We start from the raw sequence: 23,591 nt of genomic DNA, 5'->3' as shown, positions 1-23,591 counted from the left end.
GAACTGTCTTGACTTAAGTGGATCCTTTCAAAGCCATCTGTTAAGTTAACAGATTCTCTCCCTCCAGACACACCATGAATGATTCTGCGGCGATGCTCTTAAATCAATAATAGACTGAAGAAATGAGTTATGTCCCTATGGGTGAACACAACACTTGATGCTTTTGATGCACGCTGGTCTGCTGAAAACAACAAATGGAGGTTGTTTTGAAATCTTGTGCATCAGACAAAGCATTATTGTGTGGCAAGCATCAAATCAGATGCTCCTCTATAACAAGTTTTGCTTTGATGCCATGTGTGTTTCAAATAATCTCATTTTGGACCAAGCCTCCTCAAATGTTCTCTATTGTACAATTGTAAATATCTATTTAATAACACTTAACTAAATCCAATATTGTTGTGAAAATACTCAAATGAAAACTTGTAGTGAAACTGCTACTTAAGTCTTTAAACAATGTACAATGTCTAAAAAATGCAGAACTCTTGACATTTCTGTCCAACCGTGGTAATAAGAAACACTAATCTGGCCCATATTTATGTCAGGGATGTGTATGACAATAGTTCTTATTTTTGTATCCTTCCACCACTATATGGAGCTATAAGTGCATGAGAAAACTCAGCACTTCCGCACTTCTCTGACTTGCCAAGAAAAAGACAATGATGTAAATATAAACAGGCCCTTACATATCTGTTGCTCAATAGCAGGCTATCTTTGGAATTTCCACTGTTAGCCAAGATGCTTAAATATGAACACATGGATGCAAAATACTTACAGTTCCATGTTTCCTTCTTTTATTTGCTACACATCACTTCCCGCTTTTAATGACCTCACTTCTAATATGATGTTATATCAATAGATAATTGCATTCAGTGATGTTTTCTATTCTACTTGGTGTTGTAAATATCATTACAGGATCAGTCTGTCTGTTCAAAGAGTTCCTCTTGACTGTTGTGTGCTCTTCACATCCCAGGTCTCACTACCTGGCACGCAGCCCTTTGATCCTCTGTGTGTTTCTGTGGTCCTTCATGGCCGGCCCGTGTCAAACAGTTTATTTTTCAAAAAGGAAGAATGTCGGCTCTACTGTTAAACACTGTGGTTTCACAAAGCTAACTTTAATAAAAAGGCTGATGAGAGACAGAGAGGGGAGGGGTCTAGATATGTGGGTGAGTAGTGTGCATAGTGTGTGTGTGTGTGCATAGTGTGTGTGCGTGTGTGTGTGTGTGTTACAAACACATACAATACATACCTGGAACCAGTTGCATCAGCTGTTTTTAAGTTCAAATTTTGCCTGGTTGTAATGCGTGTAAACTAAAACGGGTTGAAAACCTGGAGCCTTCATTACTCACAATGCAACTTGACCGCCAACAGTTCAGTCATATATTGGGGTGTTTTATGCTAGTAGCAGCTAATGTAGCCTCGAGCCACCAGCCTCAAGCAGAGATGAGTAGTGAGCTACAGAGGTCTGGAAGCTCACTTCTGTCAGCCTCCACATCCAGACATTTTGTACATTTCCAAACTTGCAGTCTTCGCCCCCCAACTATCAAGTGAAATCAATTGAGACAATTTATCAGACTAGATAACTAGATAAGACTTTGATCCCTAGATAATCCATCTTTAACAAGTCAGACTTTTAAACTAAATGTAAGATTATCTCCCTTACTTAGAAATAGTTTTTTTTTTCAATGTAGCTTTTGACTTCAGTGATACAGACACAACCATTGCCAACTATCCAAGAGGCAGCATTCCCCTCGTCTTCTACAAATAAACTGAGCACACTCGAGCCTTCCAAGATCCTCTTCCAAGACATCAAGAAGAGTCACTCATTTTTATTCGACTCTTACAGAGGGAATAAAACACATCAACTCAAGGAAAAAAGTAACATGAGGACACGAGGCTCACACAGCTGTGCATTAGAGCTGCTGTCCAAATGACGAGGGTATCTAGTCTGTGATATAGCGCTAAATACAAAGCAGGGTGCAAGGAAAGCAACACGAATGGAAGATGAGGCTATTTCCTAACAATGTCCATCATGAAGCACTAACCACAAATAAAATAATCATCGACATTTCCAAGGCAGCATTTTGCCTTAAAATACTAAATGCCAATTTATGATACACATCTCTGAATTTTCCTATTAAAGATGTATAGTATGACAGGTTTAATAAATTGGGAAAACTCTATTCTGGAAATGAAAGAGTGGAGTGTGGGAGAAGCTGTATATTTTCTTCCCTGGTTAAAATACACCGCTGACTTCATACGCCGTGAATTTAAAGCAACGCAGTCAGTCACTGGAAGCCACACACTAAAACTCTTGCCTGCAGACATCAAAACAAACACACATGCACAAAATACATGACTGCAAGCAAGATTGTCACATGTGCGCGCACACACACACACACACACACACACACACACACACACACACTCTTATGTGCTGCATTCAGCATATTAATACTTGAAAACACTGCCTACAGCCCAAAGCTATAGCGGAACAAATCTAAAACAAGACCACTTATGAAAACAAATTTCCTGCGTTTATTATTTTAAAATGGTCATTAATGGATATTATATGGCTTATGTATTCTTCCTGTGGCGATAGATTGTATAGGTAGCTGCAAGCTTCCTGTCCGATTTATTATGGCTTTAAAAATAAAATGCAGCCCCTGGGGGGTGTTGGCCCCATTGTGGGTCCCCCTTAAAGCCAGCTTTCCCCATCTCCTCCTTCAGGTGGGGGGAGCAGGAAGCTGGACGGGGAGAGCGTGCTGCCTCCTCTCTGCCTCCTGAGTCAGAGCTTGATCCCCAGACAGGTGGTTAACAACCAGCAGACTGCTGATGGGCTTTACACAAGACATCATACTGACAGACAGTGAGAGTGTAATAGTAACCCGCCACATATATATGAGAATTAGGAGTCGCAATAAATACAAATAGCTGTGTACAGAAAGCAGACAAGAAACTACGTTAAATACATTTGTCTGTAGGTGTTAAATGTGTCAAGGAACCCCACTGTGAGCATGCTCTCTCAGTTATTTAAATACACACATGTATATGGGGGGGACTGTGGTCCTGTTCAGTGCAGTCTTATCTGATGGAAATTGATCTGACCGCACAGCCAGGGGTCTGACATCTTGCCCTTATATACTCTTAACACCAAAGACTTAGATGCTCTATACTGACTGAAAAAGCTCAGTCCTGACTAGGGTTGGGCATCGAGTACCGATTCCTACTTGGAATCGTTTCAAAAATTACGATTCCATCGGAATCGTTTCTTTATTGGAATCGTTTAGAGGATTTGGTTTCAAATCCGATCATCGCTTCTCAATTTAACATGCGCAAGTTTTGGTTTCCGAAGCGGCCAGGCTCTTGTTGTGTTGCAGCCTTGGAGCTCAGTAAGCAGCGCTCTAGTCTGGCTTTATTTTACATTGAAAAAGCGGTAAAACTGCAAACCACCATTGACTCAAAATAAAACTTTCCTTTATTTGTGAAAATAAGCATGTGACCCGTTTAAACTCCACCCCTCAAACAATCGAAAATCGATAAGAACCGGAATCAAAAGGAAGAATCGGAATTGGAATCGTTAAAATCAAAACGATGCCCAACCCTAGTCCTGACTATGACTTCAGATACAATCGTACTCAATGCTTTCAACTTAAACATTTAACCACAAACTGTAGGTGATACAATATATCAACATAAGTTTGATTAATCGACGGTTTGGAAATATACTGTAGATATCAGAAATATTTCCACATCTTCTAATTGGGACCAACAGTCCAAACTCCAAAAACAATTGTGTTGACGATCACAAAAGACAAAGAAAAGCAGCAAATCCTCACAACTGTCTAATCAAACCTGCCATACACTCTCCCCCCCAAGTATTTTTTCAGGAAGTAAGAAGCATTTTTTGTAGTTTTACTATCACAGCCTCCATTGCTGCATGGACTTCAGTGACTGAGTAACATTAATGGCTGTATCTGGCTGGCATTTCATTTTGGGCCCGTGCCCAAGTGAGGGCAGACAATGCACCCCCTTGCAGCTATCCAACCTGTTAAACAGCTTTTAAATGCAAATTGCAGAGATGACAATACACTCCCACTACACAGGACACATACAGCCCCCACATGGTTCCAATTAGCCAAGGCATCATAAAAGGTGTTGTGTTCATGTGTAAGTAATGATTGTGTGTTGTGTGCGAGCATACGTAGTGTGTGTCTGTTGAGGGAACAGGCGGGTGTTAATTGCAAACACCTGAAGCTTGTAAGCAGAGTTGGACTCTGTGCCTTATAGTGGGCCTTAGCCTTAACGACTGCTGGCCGTGTCATATCTGTGGGCATAAAAGTGTCACAATGCTGCCTCCACTGAGGGGCTATACGAGAAATAAATGTCCCTCAGCATGAAATACTATTAATAGGCAGTGTCTCTGCTACTCCAGTGGTGACTGGACCAGAGGGCCTTGCCTTTAAAATACTTTCATTTTTCATCAGAAGGAAGTCATTCAGTCAGAAGTGTCAATGACAAATTCAACATCACCATTCCCAGTGCTGCTGCGGAACTGCTGCCCCCTGTTGGGCCCCTATCTACATGCACGCTGAAAGGTGAGCACCCTGATGCGGAGGGCATAGCTTTAATGGCAGAAATGCCACTCATGCTGTGTGGCAGTGTGTGTCTCTCTCACACACACACGCAGGCAGAAATACCTTGGCCTGTGATCCTGGTGGTGAGAGATTCAAGTTTCAGGTGGGAAGAGCTGGTGCTAAAGGGAGAGGAGGGTTTCTTCTTACACTGTCGTGTTGAGAGAGCTGCCTCTGTCGGCCCCTCAAAGGCTCAGGAACAGACACTCAGAATCACACACACACACGCAGCCATACGGGACCAGACTGTACACGCAGGACACAGATGCGATGCACACATTTGGGCACAGCTCGGCTCAGATAAATGTATCAAACATTTTACATGAGTCACATACTGTATGCAGTGCTTGGCACAAACACGTGCACACTCCTGATAGTAGCCAGCTCATGTGGCTTCTTGAGCACAAGGCACCCAGAAACACTCTCCAAATCTAAGTTTATCAGCTGAAAATCCCTTTTTAGAAATAAACACATTTAATGGAGAAAAGTTGACACATCTGTATTGACCAATCTGGGGAACGTTAAAAAAAAAAGTAAATGTAAACACAGGCATTTGGTTGGATCAAAGCCGCAATAAACAAAACAGCCTTTTGTTTCACCAAACAGAAAGACACACATATTTAAAGACCAAAAACTGAGAAGAGAGAACTTTAAATAGACTTCTGAATAGTTGTGGAGGGATTGTATTTCAGTGCCAAAACCACTTGATTACACAGCAGTTCAGCAAAATTGACAGGAAAATGGGATGCAACAACTGATACAATAATATGATCTAATGGAGAAATTACATTCAAATGCATCAGTATCCAGCAAGGGCAGTGCAGGCTTGACCTAATTGGGCAACTTTTTACAAGATACATATACCTCTGAATACAATTCTACTGAGTCATGCTTAGTAGAAGTGAATTCAAAGTATATAAGCTGAACGTCAGCAAATAACTACCATTTGCATTTACAGTATCGGTGACTTTGGCTGTGCTGAATCCAATGCAAACAACAAACACTTGACCAACTTCGCTAACCAGCCAGACAGAGCCAGCGAGCTATCTTGGCAGAGCAGACTTCAGACTGGAAAACAGAATATGTTGAAAGCGGGCCAGAAATTGCACTTGTGAACACTTTCACCTGTTCTTGTTGTTGCAGGGCTATTCACACCCAGAGACAAAGAGACAGAAAGAAGAGCCAGGGAGAGAAATTCCCCAAATGTGCAGATAAGCATCTTAAAAACTCAACCTCTGCTCTGACTTCTTGATACAAAATGTAAAAGAAGAGAGGAGTGCAAGCAGTTACACTGTGATAATGGTAAGATTCCACTTGAGTTGCAATTTTTTTTTTTAAACTGGAAGGTCGTGAATGCCAGCTTCAATAAAACACACATCCTGTTGTTCCAAGTCAGAAATTTCCCCTGAAAATAAACCACAACTTTCTTCTCCAGATTAGGTCAAACAGCCCATGTAAACCATTAAACACACAGCTGATCAGTTGGTCGCACCCACTGATGTTCAGGCTTTATCAATACATGTGGACACATCCCATCAAATATCAGAGCAGCAGTTTTATCCAAAATAAAAAAACTGTGTCCCACTGACACGAGGCTGCAGGGCTCAGGCTGGACGTCCCAACCCTGCTGATCTGCTGAGTGTAAAGCCCTGCTGTCACAGTGTGGGCCCTACACTGGCTTAGGGGCCGTTATCCTCCACACAGAAAAAGACATGCAACACATACACTCTTTAAGTTCAAGAGAGCTGCAGAAAGCATCATAGGCAGGTTTCCCAAGCAGTCAGTCATGTCTAGACTGTAACTATTAATGCTACACAGAGCGGAGACATACCTGGAGGACAGGAGCACTCTTGGCCAACATCCCTAGTTGTCCGAAATTTTGGCATCAGCACATCCACCTTCTGCAGACACAGAACAAATTCCAGTGTAAGATAAAATTCCCAATCCTAAAGATGAATATATTCTCAATGTGGAAATCATTAAGAAAAAAACATTTAGAGAATGGAATAACATTAAGATAATCTCAATGCCTACCAATAACAATATCGCCCTCCCATTACATATAGCTCTAGAATTCCATATGATACATGTAGAGGATGGTCTCTTATCAGTGGTTATGTCACCCTATTAAGAGCTATAACAGCAAACTAATGGCCAGTTGCATGCAATGTTGATCCCTACGGCTCCGCATTCAAAATAAGTGATTTTAGGTGGAATAATTGGGGTGAAATTGCCACAAAAAAAGTACCAAGTCTGTGCGTTTATCAACCTCACTGCACATGTTCCCTGCTATTACGCACATTGTACGCACATATGCGAGCATCTGTCAGAGGTTCACAAACACTATATATGTATGTATTAACGACAATAGACGTACCTCTTCCACGAGCCTCCCTATGGAAGTGCTCAGCTCTGGAATTAGGGTCCCATCCTCGTTTAGACAAGCCCTGTGCGGCGGCTGGAAGATGGACGCTTTGTCCATCTCCAACTGCAGTCGGTTCTCCAGCTGGTAGGTCTTGAGGCTCATCAGAAGACACACGGTGATGGAGCTCAGGGACATCAGCAAGCACAGAGCGATGGGAGAACCTGGAAGCCAACGCTGGACAGCGGACTTGGGCGCACACTGACACCCCGGCTTACTCTCCCCGATACAGTCGCTGGCTGTATCCATGCTGGAATCCTGCTTCAAAGTCATCTTGATGTATAGAAAATATTTGGTTGTTGGTGTAGTTCTGCGAACAAACTCTAATCAAGCTCCGTGGACTAACTAAGCAGCGCACCTAACACATTCACAACCCTCAACTCCAGTAGACTAGGCTCACGGTTCAAAGCGCTGTCTTAAATTAGTCTTGGAATAAGGGGCAGCAGCAGTGCAAACCGGGTTTACGCCAGACACAGAGGGGAGCGATCTGGATGCCAACCAGAGAAGAGGCGCATTCTAACTTGCAGGTCGTTGTTTCCTGTTGGGGAGTATCCTACATGGATGTGCAAGTGCAACTACCATTGGGTCCAATTGTTTGCCTTCCTAAAAGTTGCACGTTCAACTAGTTGAGATGCGCCCGCCCTGCTGACCACGTGGGAGGCTGCAGATTGACAGCTGTGAGACCGTGAGGGTTTGACTTGGCCAACTTCTGATACGGCATAGTCCCTGCAGTTGATACTATTTTTCACCATCATTTTCAAAACCCACTGTCGTCGACTGAAATTTAAGTTGAACTCGAACAGCGACTGATGATGATGATGTGCCGTGTTAATGTGATAAACTGTATTGTTTATAAGACCTCCAAACACACGACCGGTTCATGTTGCCCATAACTGTGATTTGTGAACAAAACAAATGACACTTTAAACTAGACTACGTTGCCATATATTGTCAATGAGGAACGCATCTTGCGCACAATATTGCGGACGGTCAACCGTCAGAAAAGAAGTGTAGTTCTCGAAACTTGAACAGTTTGAAAAATAAGAACATATTAATTTTAGAATTGTGAAGTCTAATTAAGTTGTTTGTTTCTTTGTTGTCGGTCGAACCCACCATTTCTACCTTATGAAATTACCGGTTTCGGCGCCTAGGAGCTCACCTGGCAGAGCGCGCGCCCATATACAGAGGCTCGGTCCTCGACGTAGCGGCCGCGGGTTCGACCTGTGTCCCTTTGCTGCATGTCATTCACCCTCTCTCTCCTTTCATGTCTAAGCTGTCCTGTCACAAATAAAGGCCTAAAATGCCCAACAAAATAATCTTTAAAAAAAAAAACTACAAAAAAAAACAAACGTTGCTCACAACAATCCAGTTTACATGTTCACACTTTCAATGCAGTTTTTCCATTCAACTTCGACCGTAACCCTAAAATCTTTCAACAAGGAAATATTCAAAAGAAAATCAGTGGGCACAATGTTAAAATGACTATAGGTTTAGGATAGATTAATGCTTTGATAACTACCACGTTTGCCTTCAGTGATGTTGAGTAACTTCTGGAGGCAGACTTTTGCAATTACAAGCTTTTTACTGCCATCCTAAGGATTAATGCAGCTACTGCACCTGCATCACTGCACAGTATGCACACAAGACACACTTCCGTTGTGTATTCACGTTTATTGAGAATGTACATGATACTGCAAAAGTTGCATAACCAGTCAGTGAAAAAAAGAAATTACTTAAATTCTATATACAAGAAATGTTCTGCCCGCAATAGCTTTTTTATTCATTTACAGTGCTGAATAAATGACTGGTGAGACTGATGGGAGGGTAAAGCAATTCTCAATTTGTAACATTACCCATCACCCACTTCATAATGCAGTGAAAGAACATGGACACAATCGGAATACTCATGAATAAAAAACAGCTCTACCAGTATATGCTTAGGCGTGACAAATTAAATTACAATGGCAAATAAATAGAAATCAATTGGGGGATTCATTACATCAAAACATGCCAGAGATGAGAACACAACTTGTTTAGGAGTGAGACTAAGAAACACACCGGCTTAGGACAGGACACAGCAAGGTAGGGCAGTGGACTGATACAGTCAGTTAAGGTACACCTCTCCTGGAGAGTCAGGAAGTAGAGGCTGCCACTGCGCACCATGAGAAATGTCATAGTGACAGTCAGGCCCTGGCCAAGGTTACACATTCAGGAGTTCAGTCTCTTTTGCTGCTACTGCTTCTGCTGCCTCTCCTGCTTTTGCTGCTGCTGCTCTTGCGGAAGCAGGAGAAGAAGGGATGTTGGAGGGCCTGCTCCAGACTGAGGCGCTTAGCTGGGTCATACTCCATCATCTTCTCTATCAGGTCAAACAGCTGGTGGTGGTCTTCGCCCTTAGACAGCATGTAATTCTGATGGGAAAGAAGAGGCAATTGTAAAATATGTCACCATTAATCTAGTGCTCTGCATCTTAAGTGTAGTTCTACATTAAACAGGGTACCCCCCCCAGGATCCTCCAACTTAAATTCAAGGCCTTTTTAATACCATTTCAAATGAAATTAAATGTAGTTAGACAGAAGTATGAGGGGAAAATGTCAAATCTGTATACATTTTAATCCCTAGAAAATGATGTACAAGTAGGCTACTTGAATTAAATAAAACATTTTATTTAAATTATCAGTCATATTTAATAAAATGTATTGGATATATATATATATATATATATATATATATATACACACACACACTCTTTCGGTACTTTAAGTATATTTTGATAATACTTTCTACTATTACTTGAAGATGTTGAATGCAGGACTTTGTAACTGACAAGTAATTTGTTTTTTCTACTTTTACTGCAATACATGATCTGAGTAAGTCTTCCACCTCTGTAAATCACCATCAGTTGTGCATGAATACCTGCAGCAGTGTTTAACAGTGAAAACACAGCTCAGTTCAGTGTTTACTTGCAGCTCTGCTACAGTAGCAGATAACCGTTAACGTTACCTGCCGGTCACATCGTCTCTGAACACTCCGCTCACAGTCAAGTTCTGCACGGATCAACAGGTGTTGGAGTCCAGCGGCTGCTCGCTCTGTTTGTTATAAGACGCACACCGAGCAGATTAATGCGCTCACAGATCCAATCTTTGCAGATGTTACCGCTCAGTGTTTGGCTAGCTAATAAGCCGTTAGCCTGTTAGCTTGAGCTTTGTCTGAAGGCACCGAGCAGCCAGCCAGGCTCCGACACACACCGACACATTGCGCACATCCCCCGCTCAGTTTAACCGCTAACCCCCCGGTACCGGTCAGAGAGGCGTTTACTTTGTGTCTCGGTCCTCCGGGGCGTCCAGCAACGGGCTGCCGTCAGTTTTTTTATTATCCTACATTAGTAACAGTTCATTTTGTTACGGTATGAACTTAATGCTAGGAAAGGCAAAAAAAAATATAAGACCTTTGTAACGAAATCCAAGACACTGTATACCAAATTCAAGGCTTTAAGGCCTTAATTTGAGATGATCAAATGTAAGACTTTTTCAATGCTTTTAAGACCCCGCGGGTACCCTGATTACATGTGTGAACTACATGAAGCATGTACAGGATGGACAAAACAGAAAAGACCCCTGCAGAAAATATAAGTTTGTAGTAAAGGAAGACACTGATATGTTTGTGTGATTTCTTTCATGGTTTAATCCTTTTCATGTATTCAAGCAGCTGGGCTCAGAGGCTGCATGAAGCAAATTAGGAATCCTGTCCTTATTGTGAAGTTCTGGGCTATGTACAGTGTTCTAACTGAACAAAACATGTGGCTAACGTGCTTGCTAAGATGTAAAGATCAGAATTTTGGTGTTGTTGAAAGGTGTATTTTTAAATCACATTTGATAAATAGATATATTTTCCGAAGCACAGGAGCGCTTCTACACGGGCTGCCTCCAGTATATTACTCTTACCTTTAAGGGTTTGCAGTGTTTCTTGACATATCTCCCAGAAGAGCTGTGCACATCCCAGTCAAGCTTACAACGATGAACATACCGCCGTTTCCTGTACAACACACAATGAATACTGAATGAACATTTATCAAAAATTAAAAATAAATTCCATCTGCGGAGTGTGTTCAGGTGGCCAAATAAATGGTGTTAAAAAATAAGCCAGTTTGTGGTGCACATACTTGGTTTTCTGCAGGAGGTTTGAGGGGATGGGGCCCAGGACTCTCTCCATCATTGCAAGGTGCTCTTTACTGTCATGAGTCTGAAGGAGAAAACAATACAACACATCTTGCCAAATGCCATGATAAAAGTCACAGTATTAAGAATTCCATCATGCTCTCTACTGCTACTTACCTGGAAGAGAGTAGATCCAAGGTAGTACTCAATGAGTATGCAGCCTACACTCCAGACATCACAGGAATGGTCCCAGCCCAGATCTGAAAGAGACAATGTAAACTAAATAACAAGTCACCACTAAAGGATCAGCCTAAAGCTTCCGAGCAGTGCTTTAAAACAGCGACGTACCTAAAATGACTTCAGGAGCACGGTAGTGACGCGTCGACACCACGGAGGTGTGGTGCTCATGTTCATATGTGGCGTTACCGAAGTCCACAATTTTCACATCTGGGTTCTTCAATGTCCTTTCATCCCGTTTCTAAGGACAAGAAAACAATCACTCGCACAGCTGCCGAAAAAAACAAAAAGTTTTGGCCAATACAGCAGGTGTGATTTCTGTGGTTAAATATTTATAGTGCGTTCCATTTGTACTTGGAAGTCAGATTTTCCGAGGTAAAAGTCGGTGAGACGCACCATGACCTCGGATTTCCGAGCTCGAACAACCTACGAGTACCCCCAGCCCAAAATCCAACACGGATGCCCCGTGCCTCAACAGTTGTGAAAGCACTTCTGTCTTATTTGTGTCTCACTAAATCGTAAACACAATCTTGTCCAACTTCTGTGGACATGTGACGCTGTTTGTATACACAAAAAAATTGGTAATGCTAACCATGGCTAACCTGGATAGCGCTAACACAATGAAAAACCCAACTTGTATGTAACGCATTAAACTCTGGTGTGACGTCATTCCCAGCTCCCGAGGTAAATGGAACGCACCATCAGGGCACCTACCATTTCAGGGTTGTACTCCATATCATAGTCTGAACTAATGAAGAGAATATTCTCAGGCTTCAGATCTGTGTGAGTCAGCTTGTTGTTATGCAGAACTGAAAGACAAGACCACATACATTTTAAACCAAAATGTTTTTTTCTTTTCTTCTCCACAATTATGTATGCATGCATGTCAATTACTTACATCTCACAGCCCGGATGATCTGGTACGCCATGTGCCTGATGTGTTCTATGGGGAAAGGCTGGAAATTGTTTTCCTTGAGGAAATCATAGGTGCTGAGGCCAAGCAGTTCAAAGGCAATACAAATGTGGCCGTGGTAGTCAAACCAGTCCAGTATGTGTACACAAGCACTAAAGAGGAGCAGAGGTATAGCAGATGCAAATTAAGTTTCTTGTGTGGCAAATTCTGAAAATATTTTCACGTGACAACCACAAGGTGATCAGGTTTTTGTGATATGAAGTTACTATGGACCGACTTACTATCTCTTATCAGAGTCGAGGGACTTCAACTGTTCAAGCACCTCTACCTCAGACATAGCTGCCTCGCGGTAGCGGCCTATGTTTTTAATGATCTTCAGAGCCACTCGAGCTCCATCACTGGAAGCACACAATATAAATACTTTTAATATCAAATGTGGGCGAAAGAACGAGTAAAAAACGATTATTAAAAACATTGAGCTGTAAGGAATATTTTCTTACTTTGAGTGATCAATGCATTCGACGACCTTCCCAAAGGCACCCTCTCCTAGAGTACACACAATCTCATCTACAGAAAATAGAGAGTATAAGTTAGAAACACAGCACTGACAAAGTAAAACACTGCCATTTGGCTGGTGCACTGCCTGATGTTTTATTGCTCGGTTTAGCTACACTACTATAAACAGGCTTCTGAACACTGGAATATCACTCAATGCTTAATATGTTACACTGACGAGCAGTATTTAACCAATAAAATTAAGTCTATTGGCCCAAATACTTCAGCCTATAAATCAATGTTTGGAAATAAAAACCAGACAACAAGTGAGTGAGAGAGACAAAGTGTGAACAATAGAAAAAAAAAAAGAGGTATATATTCTATACATCTCGCTCTCAGCATGTCTCCACTGTGATAGATGAGGTGACCCTCTTCATCATCCTCAACACTCCTGGATCTTTTCCTGCTGCTGCGCTGTTGGGTCCTCCTCTGTACCGGAACCGCCGCAATCCGCCATCACATCAATAACCCATCAGTCAGCCAGCACCAGGCCACCACAATGCGACATCGTCATTCATTCAACCAGGCCAAGGGGGGGGAGGTGTAGGGGTGGATAGATTCGGCCCGTTCAGTAACACCGCCAGGCGAATGGACGGAGCAGCAAATTCAAATTCAGCCCCGTCAGAGAAATTGGGCGCCAGCCACCACATAGTGTGTGTTACAGAAGAAAAACATGGCAACAAGATTTTCAGATGAGATACTTTCTCAGAGTAGTACAGAAAAAAACTGAACTTGATTAATTACAGTCTATCTACATGTAGTTCTTTGTAACTCCTCCGAAACAACTCGGATAAATCTTTACCATCACGTCCCTCAACTACCCACTAAGATTTCAGCACAAATACTAGGTCCACTTTTCTCTAACAAATCAATAAACACTCACAAACCCTTACTTCCTGAGCCCCTACTTGTCATTATAGGAAATCATGCTTAATAGTGAAGAGTTGGTCACACAGAGACAAAGAGATAGGTGTTAAGCATTGGCTAAACACCAGTGCTGACCCATTCCATTTGGTGGCAAAGACAAGAGAGGGGTATAGAGGGGAGAAGGAGTTTCCCGTACCGAGGAGGACCTGTGGCGAGAGTGGCTACGTCTGCGCCTTCTGTCTCTGTGCCTGCGGCTGCTTCGCCTGCTGCGGCCACTCCGACCACTGCGCCCGGATGACTTGCTGTAGTGGTGCCAGTCATGGTCTCTGTCCTTGCAGGTGCCTTCGCGGCTGTCCTCCTCACAGGCCATGCCCAAACGGTGGTCCTTGGTGGTTCGATCCCGAGAGTCCAGCCTCGGGTTCAAACTGCGGGTTTCCAAGAAGTGCCTGCAGTCAAACAAAAAAAAAAGAAGAAAAAAAAAGACACACAAATCAAAAACAAGCACTAGCGTATGTCAGGTCCCAGTTCCTCGTCTGTGATAACCCTCTCAAATGAAGACCGCAAATGATGGCACTAATGGTCTGCCTATTGCCTGACACTCTACCCCCTGAGCCTTTTATGTAACATTTGTAATTAGCAACATACAGCCACCAAACATCCTGTTCAATGAGAGGCTACCGTTCAGAAATTCTTATTAGAGGTTTGTCACTTTACAAATAGTACTTTTAGGGGTATGCAAATGTCAACACGTAATGTCACATTTGGGCAATTTTAACATTTATACAGCTATCTCTTTGACAACTCAAAGCATGCCTTCCTTAAAATGTGTGCACCCTGAGAGAGAGCCATATTGGCAGAGTTAAAGTGTGAGGCATTGAAAGTTGCTCAAAGCTGTTCAGCACAACCTGATAGTGCGTAATCCGATCCGTGATTCTGCACTTGGAGATCTCAGTACGCCAGAAGTGGGCACCTATGTGTGCTATGTGGTGCCAATATGAAATGTAGAGAACTAAAGAATCTTAAGAGAAATTTGTTTATTGCTTTCATAAAAATTCCTATAACCTTCCAACAGTTCTTTATACAGTGGTGCTCATAAGTTTATGAACCCATGATTAAGGTGACTAAAAAGAGGAATTAAAATAAATAAATATATATATATATATATATATATATATATATATATATATATATATATATATATATATATATATATATCAAATTTTGGAAATTGATCTTAATGCCTTAATTTAAAAAAACGTTTAAAAAGGACACCAATTTTCTTTGTGAATGAATAATGTATTGTAAATAAATAAATTAAATACAGTGGGTTTTGGCATGGTTTTATTTCAGTTATCCTAATAGCTGGTTTGATTTGCATTGAGAGATGATGTTATGTAAAGTACCCCATGCCAATCTCTAGGTATGGTGAAGGGTATGTGATGATGTGGGGCTATTTTAATTCCAAAGGCCAAGTGAACTTTACCAGAATTTCCAAAAGATGATTTTTTTTTTATTACTCTTTTTAGTCGACTTTAGCATGGGTTCATAAACTTATGAGCACCACTGTATAAGTTTTGCTGTTTAACATCCTTATGTTTGTTCATTAAGGTTTAGTTTGCTTAGAATGTTTCCAATCACTAACAGCCCACCCACCCAGCAGGCCATGTTAGCTCCTAAGCATCTAAAACAGACCAAGAAACCCCTAGTGCCCTAGTACCCTGGTGGTGTCAGTTGTCTTCCAGGAGGAAGTCTGCCTCTCTACAGAATTAAAATTAGAGTATCTGGAAACATCTAATGTAACCCTATAGGGCACCCTACATGTTTACAAAAAGCCAGAATTGCACAACATATTAACATTGCACATAACTTCAACAGATGACACTGAAATTGCAAATTGACTTGTCATTTAGGGGCAAAGGATTAATTTTAAAAAGTGCATCTGAAATGCCATTACAAAAAACAAACACTGCAAGTAGTACCTATGTACGATTGTGCTCTACAACGTACATGCAATCTTTGATATCATACCAGCAAACTCAGAAGGGCTGAAAAAGGTGACACATTTCCGCCCCGACGACAGTCTGCGACATTAAAGAACGGCTTGTTTATTGCTAAGGCCACAGGGTCAAAATTAAATGATTTAGTAAAAATTAAATAAAAATAACTTATTTTACTAGTAAATTCCTGTTAAACAACCACTGGATGCAGCACGAGGCTGGCGAGGCAAGTTTCAAGTGAACGCAACATCTGTGTTGTTTTTCAGACAACGGCAGCAGCAGTCTGTTGTTGGAATCCTCTCCAGTGAAATACAGACATCCGTTTACACCGTTTAGCTGTCAGCATTTTGTGTTTACTAATACATCCATGGTTTACTCCAGCTGCTAGCTAACGGTAGGCTAACGTTACCTGCTGTCGAGTGTAGTGTTAACTAGCGTCCCGTGCAGTGATGTTTCAGTTCCCTCTAACGTCCGTTTTCAGAGCATCAGACAGAAGCGCAGGCATTTAAGTGGCACCTAAATAAGGCACCGAAATCCGCGTTGCTATTCAGTCCGGTAGATAACATTCAGTCATTAAGGCACCGGTGCCGTATTAGTTCATCTCAAAACATGGCAGCACAAGCCACTAACATTCTGAAACCTAGCAATAATATAAATGGACTTATGTAATAATTTAATTTAAAGACATTTTAAGACCATAAAGATTGAAATTTAAGACCTACAAAACTGGCTAATTGGCCGAGTCTGCTAAAGGCATTTTGCGACTAGCTTGCGTTTCTCCGCTCTGGTGTGTGACTCCAGCGTCTTCACACCCAGAGTCCTAATTGAATATTTTTGCTTGCAGTGAGCCTCATACCTGGAGCTGGGTACCTCTAGTAACCAACAGCGGAAATCGCTGTGATCTAGCCATGTCTCTTTAAAAGTACACTTTCCCATTTTCCACATGTAGGCCTAGTCGAACTTTAACAAACTGACGAGACGCAGATGTATTTCGCAGGCAGGTATTGCATTTATCACAGGATTTTTAGTTTTATTACTGCGTACGTACAAACACCAATATCTCCCAGAAAGAACTACAACACACCAAACCAACGTTCTGAGGGCAGCGTTCTCCTGGTGTTGTTACAGAGCAAAGACTCTAGAGCTCCACTTTGTAGGCTACGACTCGATACTTTTTCCTTTCTGCAGCCAGCGGGTAAAACCTTTTTAGACCTGACAAAATCTGGCTGTTTTTAAGACGTTTTAAGGCCTTAAATTTAAAGTACAGAATTTTTGATTTTTTAAGACCCCGCGGGAACCCTGCATTGTCATTGCTCCCATGTTCAGATAGGTATTACACAAAATGTTTGACATCATCAGCATCTGATCCGATTGTCCACATATCTGCCAATTCGGCTTAAGCTGGGTTCCATCTCTAACTTTTGAAGGTAACAAGTGGAAGATATCTTGATGTTTATTAAAAGTTCGCCAACAATGTTTCCTATATGTTATATGATGGTTGAACAGCTTTCCTACAAAAAGGTCATTAAAATACATTTATTTCATACAACACAGGTGGATTTTTGAGTATATCCAACATTTAACCTAACACTGCTAACACTGTAGTTCTCCTTTACACAATCTAGTTGTTGATATATTGTTCACTTCAGGTAAAATGGGTGCCTTAACAAAACAAAAAAAGGTCTTAGAATTTCAGTAGGTACTTTACACAACAAATACTGAGAAGATATTTACCCCTCATAGGTCTTGTGTTGATGGTGAGTTCTTCTGGACTTATTTTCTCTTTCGCTGCTGTGCGAATCTTGTTTCTTTCGTTTACGACACTCCATTCTCTCTTCCCAGCTGTATTCATCAAGCCAGACACCTGGGGAGCGCATTCGCTCTGAGTGGCGCATCTGAAAGACATGGAAAATAAGTCGAAATGGAATTCCACTGAATCCTAAGACATTAAATTCTGATATTTATCAATCATTGCAATGTTTTGGCAGCCATAGACTCAGTTGTAGCATTACAAGTGGAATTGTTTTGAAGATGCCTCTCTTCCAATGCAAAAGACCCAAAATTATGTATTACATGTAACTCCATTTCTTTTTTACAAATTATAAATCAAACTATTTAGCATATAAAATCGAGAGTAAAAATGATCGTTGTTTGCAGCCATTTTATACAGTCCATGGTTGCAGCCATAATGTGTAATAACAGAGTGAAAACATTGTAATTTCCCCTTGCGGGATTAATAAAGTATAAATAATAATAATAATAATAATTATTATTATTATTAGTGCAGCTTTCAAACCAAATCAAAACCTTACATAAAATAATTGCGTAACGTTAGTTGACTGCAAACCAATAAAAAAAATGCGCAATGCAATACATACAGAAGTTTACGTTAACGTTACAGAAAACTATATGAAACGTTATCTTACTAAACGTTAACGTTAGTTGATCAAATGCACGAGAGCGCGAAACGGAAGCAAGTTGTAACTTGGGGCCAACGTTAAAGTAACGTTACTGTCGACGTTTCCACGACATGATCCATCCAAACGCAATGTGCATCCACTGTTTCATAGACGTATGGTAATTTGCGGTTCAAACTGTGGTAACTAACGTTACGTGCGTTAGGCCTATGATTGTTTGTAACCAGTCAACTGGCTGGAGGTGAATGAAGCAGAGAAAGTCGTCGAATGTTAATCTCGATTCAAGGCCCATTGAACGCTGAGCACGCTAACCAACATTATGTTAGCCACCCATAAAACCATTGACGTTACTTCAGTCCGCCTAACTTACTACATTAAAATGAAGACATTATAGTGTGACTACCAACTTCAAGATATTGACTGCCACAATAATAGAAAGTTGCGCCCTAATTTGCCGACATACAGTAGCCTCAGCTAATTAGCTGGATAAGCATCAGCCATGTTGGCGAGACGTCGAATTTCGTAAAAGCTAACTGGCTAACGTTAACTAACATTGGCGGAATACTCTAAACAGTATACCAGAATAAAGTGGTAATTGGCTATGCTCCATGAGTTGCTCTTACCTGTCTTTTACAATTACGGGATTCAAATGGGAGGTGTATCAGTTAGACAAAAATATGAACAAAGAAACTACAAAATGCCTCCGACTAGCCGTCTTCAAAGATGGCGATTTCCTAGTCGAATCTAGAATCCGATGACGCAACGCACAATAACAACGCCCACTCATCTCATACATGGGATTTTGTTGTCCTGAGTTGATCCTTTCAGGTACAATCAAGCAGCACTATTTCAGAATCAGAATCACGTCAGCTTTATTAGCCAAGTAAGGGATTTGACCCCAAACTATGATCTTTTCCTTTACTTAAGCCAGTATTTTTTTTTTTTGACTAAACTTAACAAGCTTTCTGACAGAAAGGCTGAAGACTAAATTCTCCATGTGCAGTCTGATTTTTATTACTCTCAATGTAGGCTATACCTGCACAGAAATAGAGCTAAAAACACAACAAACAAAGCTGAACAAAGTAAAAATTTGACAATTGTGTGTAAGACAGAAGTGCAATGGTGCAGTGCAAAGGGTTCTGAAAAAAATATGGAATTATTAATGTTACATGTTTCTTTATATATATGAGGTATATACAGTGTGCTTATTCATGTTGATTATTAGTTTTGTATACAAAACTTCTTAACAAAAATAGAATAGGCCTACTTGTACATGAACGTTTTGGAAAGTTTTACTTTTCTCGTATTACTAGAAGCTCCTCAATTTTGGGTTTCAATATTACTGACCAAAACATAACAAAACATTTTGTTTTTAAAATAAATAAATGCACAGGCAATCCTAAAGGTATGTGTTGGTTGGCAGCAGAACGTTCCCATTTAGAGGAAAATTACTTTTGGAAAAATCCCCACATTATTTGCGTGTCACAAGCTCACCTGTAAAAATGTTTAGTATACCCCTGTAACACATATATTTTCCATTCCCTCTTCTCGTTAAATAAAATTAGGTTACTCGTTTTTTTTTATTGCTGTTTTTAAATGTTTTTTTTACTACTTCAGCAGGTATTTAGATGATCTCTGCTCACACTAAGAGTACAACTAGGCTGCTGCTGCTAATAATATCAGGACTCGACATTAAGGCTTGTCCGCTTGTCCGGGACAAGTGCATTTTTTTGTAGGGCAAGTGAAAGAGAAATTGACTTGCCCCACTGGACAAGTTAAAACTCAAACAAAATAAAATACCATGGTACTTCACGTTATGTTCCACTCATTACGTCTATGTTACCGATTTCATTTTACCGATTTGAAACGAATACATTAACTAACGTTAGACCCAGCGGCAGTGGGTCAGCGGACAGCTAACGTTAGACCCAGCCCGCTGTTCAGCTGATTCTCTGTAAGCGATGCAGCATGAAAGCACGGCGGAACCAGCAAGCCAGCCGGTGTTAGTTGGCTAACGTTAGTCTGCTACCCCGTCGCCACATCGTTCACAGAAAACGAGCCGAATACAGTTGTCACTCGTGTTTATACTTTTACTACTTGTTGTTAGGATTGTTAAGTACGTTGTGGTTGAGTAAAATAAGAAGTAAGTGATGTTAAATATTGTTTTCTGTACCGCTGTCAAGGCTTCTCTTGCGAGGCTTTGCTAGTTCGAACGGAACATAGCATCCGGTCCGGCGTTTTCACAATAAAAGCATCCGGCCGTTTAGTTAGTTGCTGTCTACGTTAGCGGTAACTTAACGGATGAGAGAAAATGTCTGAGAATCCCATATAATAGGCTATCATTTTTCTTTGCTTGCATTATTGGAGTTTAAATGATATATAGCCATATTCTGACTATTGTTTATATTACGTTTGGTAGTGTATATTCCATCACACTCACACTCATAAGAAAGAGAAAGGAATAAACATAATAAGAACTATCTCTCAGCTCTTCATTCATCCTCTGGAATATTTGGCCTTAAGTGGTGTTCTGGCTGACACACCTGAGTGAACCTGGTGATAAACCCAGAACTAGCACCTAGACTGAGCGTCTGCCTATTATCTCCACAACAGCGATAGCAATGTGCTTGTGTGGATGAAGCTTTAAGTTAATTTGACTCTTTAGCGGCTGTCTCTCTGCCTTGTAGCGTTACTACTCCACTGCTCGTTTGTCCGTCAGTTATTGTTGTAATTTTACCTGCTGAAGGTCTAAGACCGAAACATATTTTCTAAGTAAATAATTGCTTGCCTGGAGATGGATAGCTAGATATACTGAGGTAGACCCATGAGGGGCAGAAGAGAGGACAAGTAGAAAGACAGAAGATGGTTAACCTACAGCTGAGCCCAGCTAGTAGACTAGCCTCCGATGCCTCCTGGGTGAGCCATATCCATCAGAGTGGATTCAATATCAGCTAATAATCAACTGGAAAGTAGCTACACCTTTTAAAGGTGAAAAGAAAGTGAAATTGTAGAAAAAATAAAAAGTTAACACCAACATTTAGAGGCAAAATCCATTGCTATGTCTACAAAATTATTTTAGATATAGTCTAAGTTCAAGTTCAAGTCACCACTACCTCTACATTGGAGAAAAATATCTGAGGCATATGAAACAAATCATTATTGGATGATGTCAAATGCATCGTTTTAGGTTTTTATTTTGTCATCCATGCCTTGAATTTGAAGTTTTCCTTTTATATTATAGTGTACTGTGTGTTATCCCCTATACATTGACATCCAGACAGATGTTTGCACTTACTAGTATTTTTTTTAATGAATGAAGAATCTACTGTATGGACAATTCTTAACCCTCCGGGAGTAAACACAACAGTAACGCTCAGCCCTCACCGGAAAAGTGCTTCTAATATACAGTACTTCACTGGTCTCCGTTGAAAACAACTGCGTCACTTTGTCCATTTATTGTACTGTCTATGGTAAACACCTTCGGGGCTGTGCCTGGGAGGCTAAACGCAGGGTTATAAAACCCAAACACTGTGCGCTTAGAATTGTGGGTAAACATGTCTGCGCCCTGTCTCCATCTTGAGGACCACCTTACCAATGCGATAACGGAGTTATTCAAATTGTAAGCAAGAGCCTCTAGCTACAGAACAGCGGACGGTGTCGTTTGAACATTCATTCTGAAAATGTCGGAGAATACCCAGAAGGACGGCGTCTCTGGAAATGGGCTCTCAAGAGCTGTGATTGCTGAAATGCTGGCGAATAATTTCGAGAGACTGCCTGACATTGATCAGAAAATCTTCATCTATGGACCCATGTATCTGGGGGGAAATGGTGGCCTTGCAGGATTGATATCCAACAGCTTGTATCGCAGAGCTCTGAATGTCACACAGGCACCCATCGCTTCCAGCCTGCCGATGGCCGTGCTGCCCTTCGTCACAACATTTGCCCTGTACAACGCAGCAGTGTCCGTCCCCCTCATGTCTGGTGACCTCAACTGTCCCACCTGTGCCCTGATGCGAGGTGCACTTGTTGGTGTGGTTGGTGGGGGGGTGTACCCCATCCTCCTGGCCTTACCTGTGAATGTTGGGCTTGCAACCAGGTACAGCACAGCACCGATGCCAGAGAAGGGCAATCTGCTCCGGTACTGGGCGGACCTCTCCAGACCGATCCTGAGGAGAATGAGGGCTGTACTGGTGCTTCAGGTTTTCTTCGGCACTTACCTGAGCTCCAGGCACTTTGAAACGTACACCAAACTTGCTCAGATAACATTTGGCTCAGCTGGAGAGGAACTCAAAGACTAAAATGCACTCACCCTTAAAATAAACACGTTTTCATTGATAAGCGTGCGTTGTATGCTTCACCACATTCACCATCTCATGTGGAATATGCCTGAGATTTCCTCCCACAAATAAAATTAGGCGTGGGCTACCTTTCTAAAATTGCTGGTATGTCAAAATTAACATTTTTTCACAGCTTTTTTTGGACACATGGTTAGAAAATCAGTTTCATGCGTTAAACTGTTAACAACATTTTACGTAATCTTAATGTTCTTTAAAATTAAAAACATAATCGGCAACAATTTAGATAATCTGTTAATTGTTAAAGTCCTTTTATTAAGCATAATGACAAACATAGTTCCAGTCTCTCAAATGTGCAGATGTAGGCTATTGCTTTTCTGTTTAATAACCTTTTTAATTCAATATCTTTGGATTTTGGACTGTTGGATGATCAAAACAAGCAATTTAAAAGAGAAATTGTGATGTGCAGCTTCCACTATTTTGCGACATGTTTCAGACAAAACAATTAACTGATCAATAATGCATACAGTACCAGTCCAAAGTTTGGACACGCTTTCCCACTCAATGAATGAGAAAGTGTGTCCAAACCTTTGCCTGGTACTGATATAGTAAAGAAAGGCCTTTGAAGACTGTTTAAAATGGGGGTGCAATTGACTGCTGATTGCCTAATTAATTTGTCTTTTGTCACTCAGCTTTGACTTATGTCTGAATTGCAGAAATCTTGAAATGCATGGACTTTCATGCATTTCTGTTCCTCATCAAACATTTAGAAAATGTCTAAATGCAAATGACAAAGTGGTTTTTCATCAATAAAATGTTAGGGCTCGTTCATTATTTTTGAAAAGCCTGATTGTGTGGATTCAATGCAATTCAGTTTCAATGTTTTGTTCAAGGCATGAAGCTTGAACGGGCAGAAAAATGGAAATCAATCAAACCAAGTATTGTCATAAACAAAATGAACGGAAGGCAATCAACTAAGCATGGTTTACTTTTTATTAAAGTAAAGTCACAAATGTTGCAGTGATGTTGGAACCAAAATGGTGTCTGCTTGGCCTCAGTAACCATGAAAAGCACTGAATGCACTCCACTCCTTGGATGATGCA

At 41.1% G+C, this 23,591-nt stretch overlaps 3 protein-coding genes across 4 annotated transcripts in view; 1 reads left to right on the top strand and 2 right to left on the bottom strand.

The window, feature by feature from the left end:
* LOC144524477 (uncharacterized) overlaps positions 1-7,666 on the bottom strand; it is a 127,269-nt gene extending 119,603 nt beyond the window's left edge. The window contains exons 1-2 of the mRNA XM_078260772.1: positions 7,009-7,666; positions 6,463-6,532 (exon numbers count right to left, since the gene is read on the bottom strand). Of these exons, the coding sequence (XP_078116898.1) occupies positions 6,463-6,532; positions 7,009-7,326 (388 nt within the window). The 5' untranslated portion in view covers positions 7,327-7,666. The remainder of the gene's footprint in view (positions 1-6,462; positions 6,533-7,008) is intronic.
* Positions 7,667-8,704: 1,038 nt separating this feature from the next.
* On the bottom strand, positions 8,705-20,388 carry LOC144524476 (dual specificity protein kinase CLK4-like). 2 transcript variants are annotated; one of them, XM_078260771.1, is made up of 13 exons: positions 20,367-20,388; positions 17,511-17,671; positions 13,976-14,225; positions 13,239-13,341; positions 12,858-12,924; positions 12,639-12,755; positions 12,343-12,509; positions 12,159-12,253; positions 11,556-11,685; positions 11,385-11,467; positions 11,213-11,292; positions 10,995-11,085; positions 8,705-9,461 (listed from the first exon to the last, which is right to left on the bottom strand). In XM_078260771.1, the coding sequence occupies exons 2-13, from the start codon at positions 17,669-17,671 to the stop codon at positions 9,270-9,272; spliced, it is 1,536 nt and encodes a 511-aa protein (XP_078116897.1). In that variant the 5' UTR covers positions 20,367-20,388; the 3' UTR covers positions 8,705-9,269. The 2 variants fall into 2 exon arrangements, with proteins under 2 accessions (XP_078116897.1, XP_078116896.1); XM_078260770.1 differs by lacking the exon at positions 20,367-20,388 and adding an exon at positions 18,817-18,941.
* Positions 20,389-21,709: 1,321 nt separating this feature from the next.
* On the top strand, positions 21,710-23,322 carry tmem126a (transmembrane protein 126A). Its single transcript, XM_078260769.1, has one exon. It carries the CDS (start codon positions 21,874-21,876, stop codon positions 22,489-22,491), a length of 618 nt encoding a protein of 205 aa, XP_078116895.1. The 5' UTR covers positions 21,710-21,873; the 3' UTR covers positions 22,492-23,322.
* The last annotated feature ends 269 nt before the right edge of the window (positions 23,323-23,591 follow it).

Source organism: Sander vitreus, chromosome 10 (assembly GCF_031162955.1).
Source record: "Sander vitreus isolate 19-12246 chromosome 10, sanVit1, whole genome shotgun sequence".
Taxonomy (NCBI): Eukaryota; Metazoa; Chordata; class Actinopteri; order Perciformes; family Percidae; genus Sander; species Sander vitreus.
This window is presented reverse-complemented; position numbering and strand designations above follow the sequence as displayed.

What these genes read in the sequence shown, in the direction of transcription:
- tmem126a (XM_078260769.1), top strand. Translation starts at nt 21,874, where the DNA reads ATGTCGGAGAATACCCAGAAGGACGGCGTCTCTGGAAATGGGCTCTCA.
- LOC144524476 (XM_078260771.1), bottom strand. Translation starts at nt 17,671, where the DNA reads ATGCGCCACTCAGAGCGAATGCGCTCCCCAGGTGTCTGGCTTGATGAA. An exon ending in AGACATGCTGAGAGCGAGAT is followed by an intron (nt 12,925 to 13,238) that starts GTATAGAATATA and finishes TATTTTCTGTAG; the next exon opens with ATGAGATTGTGTGTACTCTA. An exon ending in TGCTCCTGAAGTCATTTTAG is followed by an intron (nt 11,468 to 11,555) that starts GTACGTCGCTGT and finishes TGTCTCTTTCAG; the next exon opens with ATCTGGGCTGGGACCATTCC.